Below are 9,770 nucleotides of genomic sequence, written 5' to 3' on the forward strand. Positions count from 1 at the left end.
GCTGATGGTGGAGCTGATTCATTGAAATCGATAGGGAGGCTGGCCACGCTGCGGGTAAAAAATATGTAATGGAAATGTGGCAACAAGAAATACCAACTTAATGAGTGCGTCAATTAAATGTAGGAAATCCACAATTCGATTAGTCAAGCATGCCGAGAGCATATGGATAATTGATCTTGTGTGAAACTAAAATGCCATAAGAGCTTGCAAGTGGGAGATACTTTGAAAAGTCGTTGATTAAACGATACTTAGAGACTCACAATATAGTAATTAATATATTGAAATAAAGTATGAAATGAAGTATTTGTTTTACAAATATACAATACATATTTAATCACAGTTTAATCATTTTGCATACTCAACAGATCTGTGTAACACAGCAGACACCTGGAAAAGATGAAGGTTCCTCCCCTCTGCGAAGATCTCCACTCACTTTCGATGCCAAGTTGAAGTTCAAAGCGTTCGACACATGGCTCAGACTCGAACTCATACTCGTACTCGTATGACTAACAACGGCTATGCAAATTAGTTTGGGCCATATGCCCGGTTATCGCAGCCGCCACTCGCCGCACCGCCGCCACATCTGTTCGGCTCGACTTGGGGGACAGCGCCAGCGCCAGGCCGCAAATTACCGTCCCGGCCGACTCACACGATCCGTATATAGTAGAATGAAACGACCTGGCCCCGGCACAGACAACAGACATCGGCGAAACCTTCACGTAGACCTATACACACACATTCTTGGGAGTGCAAGTCGTAGACTCTTTAGTTAGTATAGACTGACGATGATCTCTCTAGGTTAGTTTTTGTGTTTGTTTTTTCTTTATATAGCCCATGATGTATGGTGGGAATTTCCGTTACTTTTTCCATTCGATTGGCTGCTGTCGTCTCCGATTGTCGTCGGCTCTAGGCGTTGTCTCCGAGAGCGAACAAAATATGATATTTATATAGGATTGTGTATGTGTGTGGCTGGGAGAGTCAGAGGGGGTAAAGTATAGTACGAGTATATAGTCGAGAGGGTTCGCTTTGTTTGGTGGAAGTAAACAGATTTCTTTATTTATTTTATTATTAATTTTTAGCTTTTCCATTCTCGGAGACCCGTGGCAGAATATTTGTTCTTGTTGTTTTTCTTTTTCGAATTACATATCACTAAAAATCCAAACAGAAAAGAAATGATTTCTTCCTATTGATTTCCACTCCGATTTCCGTTTACTTAATAGATTGGTTTGGTTTTTCTTTTAGAATATCGCTACAAGAGTTGGTTTTAGTAACCAAATGTTTGTGTGTGTTCTTGTTAGTTTTCGACTAATCGTAATCGTCGTTTTCTTGTGTGTGTTGTTTCTGCACAATTTCGTTATTTCGCTAAACAAAAGTTCGTTTTTCTTTTGGATTTTTTTAAAAAAGTTTCCTTTTTGCACATTTTTTGTTTGTGTTAAGAAATTAGCAGGCAACTTAGAGAATTTGAACAAAATTAGTCAACGCCATCGTCATAATCTTCATAATTAGAGTAATCATAATAAATTTATCATACATATACATACAAGCTCCATATTTATGTTGTTTTCGTTTTTTGTTTTGTTTTTGTAAGTTGTTTACTTGAACTAATTTTAAATGTTTGATTTGTAATTTAGAATTAATTAATATACTTTGAGTTTCTGTTAGAATTTGCTAAGAGTTCTTTTTAGTTAGTTAATGCTCCAATTCTTTAAAGCCTGTCCTACACACACACACGTACATATACATTTAAATAGGGTTTCTCCTTTTGCTAACTTAGTTCTTGGAAGAAAGTTCATTATTCATTGTGTAATTTCAATAAATTTTGATTAGTTCACTTATGACATTACCATGAGGAGAGAGAGATGAAAAACTGAAACCTTTTTGCTATATACCAGTACCATAGATGGGATAAAAATTACACGAAACGGAAGAGCATTTCAGTTGGAGGTTAAAGTTTTGCTGATGAGAAACCATAGAGGGGGTAGCGGATAGCCGATGAAGTTCATACCTACAAAACTACGGACCATTTAAAAAATACACGAATTTGTAATAATAATATTTATATAATTTGCTCCTTTTCCTACATTCCTTTGTTCTTTCGTTTTCCTATTCCTCATCTCTATGTATTTATTTTATTCGTTTCCTTTGCTACACAAATCATTGGCTGTTAAAATCTGTTTATTGTGTTATTTTTTGTCTTTTTTTTCTGTTTATTGGACCCCATGCAATTTGCTTGAGGAACTCCTCCCCCACGCTGGACTTTCAGTGGTATTTGATCTCCTATTTGTATCCAATCCCTTGGGTAATTTAGTACTTTCTTCGATATATTTATTGCACTTCTATGCTATTATTTATGTTCACTTTATTAAAACATACACAAGGTAAATTCCTCTAAAATGCTTCGGTTTCTGTTGTTTCTGTTTTTTGTTTTTTTGCTGTTTGTCTTGTCACCTATATAAAGTAAATAGTGTTGCATATATTATTATTTGCATTATTATAATTATTATTACTCGGTTTATCTAATTTATTAACGGGTCCTCGCTAATCAAATCCGACTGCGCCGCCTTCAGAAACTGGGTTCGGTCGGCACTTTTATTTTATTTGTTACTTGTTTATTTACTATTTGTTATTTGGTTTTTAATGTGCTTTTTTACATTTTACACATTGAGAGATGTTTGCGCTTCAATCCGCAAATGTTTATCGTTAATTAAATATCTTTTCTGTTCGTCATAAACTCGAAAATCAGATTTTAGAGATTACACTTGTGTTTCGATTTTAGTTTTTGGGTTTTTTTGGGGGTTTTTTGTTTGGCGACTACATACACACACACGTAAGGGAGACAATGTCTACAAACGAATTCAATTTCAATTTAGTTTAAAAACTTTTCAAGTTGTACTAAACATAAATCAACTTGATCTTGTTTTGAATTTTGATGTGAATGCGAATGCGATTGGGGGACTGCGACAGATGCTGATTCTTATGCTGATGCTGTAGATTGGCCGTGTGCTGGCTCAGAACGAGGCCTCCACCAGGTAGGTGCCATCCATGGGCTGATTGTTTTGGCTGTTTTGAGCATTGCTGGCAGCTGGCATATACTTGCCGCAAGCCTAAACACGAACGAGAACAAAGCGAAAATGCATTAGGGCTTCAACATTTGCAAAGGCACAATATTAATGATTAATGTGATGGCTGCAGAGTAACTAATCAAGAGTATGACTATGGCTAAGATACGAAGCGTATGCCCAAAAGTAGACTTCACTCTGTGGCAGTGTTTTAACCGCGAGTCGGTGTCTTTTAGGCTGCACGCAAAAATAATTTGTGTTGGTGTGTTTGGTGTTTAGTGTTGTGGGGTAGAATACACACAAATTCATACACAATTATAGCAAAATTCAACACACAAACTATACGTAAAAATAAGTAGTTATTTTGTTTACAGAGGGAGTTACAGAAAGCGGTTGTGAGAGACCCACCTGCAAATGCACTTAACCCTCAGCTGCTGAGGTGTCAAGCCAAGTTGGGGGGATCATATTGGGGTGGGGAGAATAGATATGTACAATAGTGCTTACCTGATAGCGCTGGGAGCAACAACGACCGCAGCAGGACTGCAGCAGGCCGGCAGCACTGTGCGTCGAGTGGGCGGGACTGGCCATGGGCGAGGGCGAGCCCGGCCGCTTCGGCTGTCCGTTATAGGGTAAATCTAACTCGACAAATTCTCGATCCTTTAGTGGTTTTTTGGTCAGAGTTATTTGAGCATTTGAGAGGTGTGTACAGCCAGAGAAGAATTTTACAAAGAGAAACGAAGAATACATAGAGTACAATATCTTTTTTGGTTTTACGTTTTCTGTTTTGTTCTTTTGTTCAGAGGTTTCTTTTTTTGCTCAACAATTTTACAATAAAGTAAGGATACATGGGGTTGGCGGATAGGTGGGGTTGGAGGGGCTTACACACACGCACATAGAACACAGGACAGGGTTAAATACATACAAAGAAATATATAAATACTTAGAGTGAGAGTTTTCAAGTCTCTTTCAAGTCAGAAACAACAATTAGAACATTAAGCGGGGCTTGTGGGTTTATGGGTTAAGGGGAGGGGGACTGAGGAGTAGAAAGGGTATCAAACATTTAAACGCTTTAAATTCTAGAATGGTAACAGAAATTATGGTTTTTTTTTCTTTGGTTTCCTAAGCAATGACAATTTTACAAGAACACAATAAACACTTTAAGACAGCCAAACGTTAGTGGGCACTGGGCAGGGCTGCGGGGGGGTGGGCAGAGCAATAAATGAGAATCAGGGCAAGGGCAGAGCCGAGCGGGACGAGGTAGAAGCAAGCGCCAGCAATTTTTCATTCATTTTTCAATTTTTTGCTAGCTGTTAAAAACGCGTTCGGGGCTAAGTGCGATTTTACGTTCAATTTTTCAGATTTCATTTGCAAGCTGTTAAAAACGCGTTTGCCCAAAAACGATTTAGATTTATGGCGGGTACTGTTTTATATTTATTTGTGGTTTTAGGTGGGCATTTTGAGTGCTCATCAAGTGGTTTACGGCTAGACTTGGCTACTGCTGTTGAGGATATGAAAAAGGCTATGATTTGAATAGGAATAAACCGAGTTTTGGAAATTTAAAATTATAAAAGAAAATATAAAATAAGTTTGCTTTCCTTTCTGAATATTTATGTACACTTCCTGGACTACTTTTGAAGATTTTTCTATTCTTTTAAAAACAAACACAAATTTTTAACACAATTAGAGCACATTTAAAAAAAGTTTCGATGAGAAATTGTGCTCTAATCAAATGTATAAAAATAAATGGAATAGTTAAATGGACTTTTTACGACTATGAACACTTAAGTGGATTTCCATTTTTCCCACTTGATGAGCCAGCTCTCAGCAAGCCGATTTGTTTATACATATTTTGGGGATGAGCGCTAAGTTTTTAGTTTTCGTTTTGGGCTTAATGTTGACAGCAATCGATAGCATATGGCCAAATGGTCGTTTCCGAATGTTGCTTGGGAAGTGGGGGGCGGGTTCGATGCTATTCGGTAATGACCTATTCAAAGAACTTAAAACAGAACAGAGCGCATAGCATTCAGCACACAAATCGTTTGCTTTCAACAGAAGGAATCGAAAAACAACATATGTAGATACAACCAAAAAAGATACGAAAAATAAGAATTGAAAATCATAAAAATTAATTGCAACGCATAAACGAGAAATAGAGATAGAGAGAGAGCAATAGATACAGATACAGAGATTGGGATAGAGTTAAAGATGGAGAAAAATGAAGGAAGAAACAACGGAACTTGGGTACAAACCGAAAGCACTTACTTTTCAGCATTTATATTCGTTTATCAAAGGTATAGACATTGATTTTGAATTGGCTTTTTATTATTGCTATGCATTATATTTGGTTGAGTCTGCTCTTGAAACGCTTGTGCGAAAAACATGACACAAATGGAAAACTTAGAACATATATAATAATTATAATGATAACAATTCGTAAACAAAAAGTACGCGGATCTCATACTAAAGATTGGCATTTCAGTTCAGTTCTCTCTCTAGGGGATTTCTTTTCATAAATGGGTATTCGCGCGATTTCTGAATCCCAATCCCAATCCCACATCCTTGACAGCCTCAAGACTGCACTGGAGGCTCTGGTTGTTCTTGCTGGGTTGTTGTTGTTTAGGTTGTTCTGGTTGTTGTGTGTGTGGCTTGTCATTGCTTGAGGCAAAGTGTATAATTTTGGACTATTACATGGATGTTCGAATGTGGCTACATCTGTCGCGGGCAAAGTCCAAAGAAATAAACCGAAAAATGTACAGAGAAAGTTTTTGTGATGATTAAATTAAAATCAAATGATAAGAGCAATTAATAAATGCGCGATAGAACCATAAATATATTTATATAGAGAGAGATATACATAGAGAGAGATGTAGAAAGAGCCAGAGAGAAAGCCTTGGGGATGCCACATCGACTATACGCACCGTTGTCTTCTCCAGACATCGCAGCAAATGATGGTGCTGAAGCTCAAAGATATCCTCATCCCTGTAGTTGTCATCCAGCTCAATGCCCGACTCCTGGGCCGCCCATCTGGCCTCGGCGGCCTTCTTCTTGTTAACAAAGGCAGCACCGGACGAGGCCTTGGCAATGCGGATGCGCGCCAAGCGAGCTTTCTGCAAGAACAATCAGTCATGAGAGTTGCCTGAAGGAGGAGAATCCTGCTGGATGATCTTACCCGCTGAGCCTTGCGCTTGTCCGAGCGCTGATTCTGGTGATAGATTCTACTAAAGTTCGATACGATAACAGGTACAGGTAAGGCGATGACCAGCACACCGCTAAGCGAGCACACGCCGCCCACTATTTTGCCAGCTATTGTCTCCGGCACCATGTCACCATAGCTGTGAGAGAAAAAATATTAGTTTCAGGTGCAGAGGGTGTAGAGCGAGATTTGTATTTACCCCAGCGTCGTCATGGTGACAATGGTGTACCAGAAGGCAGCCGGAATCGATGTGAAGTTTGTGCCATTCACATTCTTCTCGGCATAGAACATGACGGTGGCAAATATGATGATAGCCATGGCTAGCGAGAATACGAGGAAGCCCAGCTCGCTGGCGCACGACTTGAGCGTGTAGCCGAGGATCCGGAGACCCTGCGAGTGGCGGGAGAACTTGAAGATGCGGAAGACGCGGAAGACTCGCAGGGTGACAAAGGCACCACTGACGTCGTCGTTGTCGGTGATGCCCAGACCGATGTAGTAGGGCAGGATGGCCACCACATCGATGATGCTCATCACGGAGCGCACGAACTTGCAGCGATCGGGTGCTGCAAAGAGGCGCAGCAGATACTCGGCGCTGAAGATCATCACGCAGGCTGTGTCCAGGCAGAAGAAGACGATCTTGTAGCGCTCGCCGCACGGCAGCGTGCCGGCTCGGCCCGGTCTGTGTCCGCACGGCACCGTCTCCACCACATTGGCCATCACAGAGACGGCGATGAAGAAGCCGGTGACGTAGTAGAAGACCAGGGCGCTGGTCGACGTGTGCGGGTTCTCGAAGGCACGCCACATCTTCTGCCGTATGTTGGTCAGCTGTTGCAGGTTCTGATCCCCATTCTCCGACAGTTTGTCGTCCATGAGGCGCTCGGCATTCTCTCGCTTCCGATCCCGATAGTCCTCGTAGCAGCAGTCACCAATCACGTCCGGCATGATCCCGAAAAAGGCCAGCTCCTCGTCGTAGCTAGTGAGGCATTCGTGTTTGGGGTAATGCAGCTTGCCCGTCCGATAGTAGTTGAGTATGTGGCGGAATATGTCCGGATCCCGGTCGAAGAAGTACTCTTTGCAGTCCTCGTCGTAGAAGAACTCCCGCTCATTGGAGCCGAGCAGCGTGTCCGGGTACTTCTCGAGGGTGTTGCGCCAGGTCTCGAAGCGTCGGCCGGATACATTGATCAGCAGCTTCTCGTCGTCCGTCTTGCGTCGGTCCTTGGGCACGGGGGGCGGTGGCAGTGGTAGGGAGGCTATCGGCACCCAACCGATGGCCGCCGCCCGTGCAAAGGGAAGCCAAGCGGCGACCGAAGCCATGCTATTGGGTGGAATGTTTCAGTGTCCCGGTTGTCGTTCAAAAGTGGGTGGCTCTCGTGGGCTGTCTCTCTCTCTATGTCTTCCTTTTCTTTTCCTTTTCCTTTTCCTTTGCACTTTGCTCTTTATCGTCCTGTAGTGTTATCCTTTTTCAGGGTTATCTCCTATGTTGTTTTGGCAGTTGAGTTTTGTGCGGATGGTGGCGTGGGGAGCTTGCAGAGCGGTAGGACGTCACTCTATCTCGTTCTCTCTCTCTCTCTCTCTCTCTCTCTTCCTCTTTCTATATATGATTAACTTCTAAATTAAAGCTTTTATTCTGTTGTCCAGCTCGTCGTCGGCCTCGGTTTCGGCCTCTCCTTTGCTCTTGGTTCTGCTTTTGCTTTTGCTCTTCTTCTTGCTTATCCTTGAGGTCTGCTTATTGTGTGATGCGTGCATTTTTGAACTGCTTGCCAAGCAGTGTTTTATTGCTTAAACTTATTGCTGTCATTTTTGCTCTTATTGTTGTTGTAGTTCCGTCACTGCCGTCGCTCTGCTGTTTGCTGCTGCTGCTGCTGCTGATGCTGATTCTGGCTCTTCTTGTTTTATTGTTCGCCGCAGGGATATGAAATGTTTCCTATGTGTGTACTCTATCTAAGTTTCGTTGTGCAGCAGCACTGCAAAAGAGAAAGAGAAACAGACAGAAAGAGAGAGAGGGAGAAAGATACAGAGAGAGTTGAGTTGAAAAGTTTTGCGGGAGTTTGAAAACAAGTTGTCACTAGGGAGAGCAGTGGGAGGAGAGTTTTATAGTTCAGCGAAAAGTTTCCAGTTGGCACGCAGAAACACACACACACACACACACACCGGACACCCACATATAAATGTAATTACAGTTAAAAGTTTGTCTGCCATTTCATAGTGTGACCTTATTTTAAACACAAGTTTGTGTTTTTTTTTTTTTGTAAATATTAATTAGGAAAACAAAAGCAGACAAAAAGAAAACATTTATTAAAAATACTTAAAATGTTTCGTATTTTTAGTATGCAATTTTAAAATATTTATAGTATCTCGGAGTAATTTATAGTATTTATAGTAATTCGGAAATTAAAACATTCTTTTCCCAGTCCCAGCCCAACCTGCACACTTAATTCAATTTAGTTTGTTTACTATTCAAACATTTAACTAAAGCCTCTTCTTGATTTCTTCTTAAACAATAGACAATTTATACTTAAATTACTATTGAATTCGTGGAAGCATTAGAAAATCATTCTAATGGGTTCAGTGGGTTGTGCATTGAGAATAAAATACACTCACATTTAATTTAATTTCAAGAAACTGTTTGTAATTCACTTCAATCGGATTTTAAAGTTTATGGGGAATCCCAGGCAATAGAATTTCGGACTTTCTCAAAGCATAAATATTATCATAAATCTGCGGGAACAAAACAATAGTAATACAGACAGACACAGACCCACACAAGCACCCCACGACCCACGAGTGGGTCGTCTATTTCTCGCTTCACTTGTTTATATTATCAATTTATCCCCCTCATGGTAACCCACTCTTCCCACTCCCCCACTGGACATATGTATATAATGATTCACAGCAACAGAAATCGACAGACAACGCCATTCAATGCGTTTTTCGGGCAACGTTCTGTCTAAATATTTAAACGAGGAAAACACAATCGAACGGGGGGAACGGAATCGTAGCGAAGGGTTCTGTTTCTGTTGCTGGTTTTGCTTTAGAAGTCCAACAGCTGAGACCATTTTAATGGGTCGAACATACCGACAGAATGACCATTCGACTGTCTCCCCATCTGCCTAGGTCCGGCTGGCTCTGGTGTGGGTTCTGTTTCTGGTTGGGAATGGCCCGCCAATGAGTGGATGGTTGGTATGGGATGCGTGGGTGGTTTTGTTGGCGTGCTCTGCCAGGCGCAAGAATCACAAATTTATGTGCATTTCTCTAGACAGTAAACACCCTGCAAATTTCCTTTAGGCCACAAGTCATTTTGCCAACGACAATTAAAACGCAAAAACTTTTTCCTTCTTCTGTGTGTTTGCTCCTCCCTCATCTCATCTCATCGGCCTACCCAGCTGGGGTGGAGCTGTGACAAAAAGTCATTTGTTTCCATAAATGTCAGGGCATGCCATGGCTCTTGAAGTCTATATAATGTGTGTCTTTGATTTATATAATATTTATGGCTCTAGCACTGGCACTGCCAAGATGCT

General features: G+C 41.2%; 1 protein-coding gene across 3 annotated transcripts; it reads right to left on the reverse strand.

The window, feature by feature from the left end:
- Positions 1-822: 822 nt before the first annotated feature.
- Positions 823-7,852, reverse strand: LOC117579358 (potassium voltage-gated channel protein Shal). Of its 3 annotated transcripts, XM_034265191.1 has the most exons (5): positions 6,452-7,851; positions 6,229-6,391; positions 5,978-6,166; positions 3,564-3,716; positions 823-3,104 (listed from the first exon to the last, which is right to left on the reverse strand). In XM_034265191.1, exons 1-5 carry the CDS (start codon positions 7,564-7,566, stop codon positions 3,009-3,011), a joined length of 1,716 nt encoding a protein of 571 aa, XP_034121082.1. In that variant the 5' UTR covers positions 7,567-7,851; the 3' UTR covers positions 823-3,008. The 3 variants fall into 3 exon arrangements, with proteins under 3 accessions (XP_034121082.1, XP_034121083.1, XP_034121084.1); XM_034265192.1 differs by lacking the exon at positions 3,564-3,716 and having other exon boundaries at positions 6,452-7,852; XM_034265193.1 differs by lacking the exons at positions 823-3,104; positions 3,564-3,716 and adding an exon at positions 5,681-5,771 and having other exon boundaries at positions 6,452-7,850.
- Positions 7,853-9,770: the final 1,918 nt, after the last annotated feature.

This window comes from Drosophila guanche, unplaced genomic scaffold (assembly GCF_900245975.1).
Source record: "Drosophila guanche unplaced genomic scaffold, DGUA_6, whole genome shotgun sequence".
NCBI lineage: Eukaryota > Metazoa > Arthropoda > Insecta > Diptera > Drosophilidae > Drosophila > Drosophila guanche.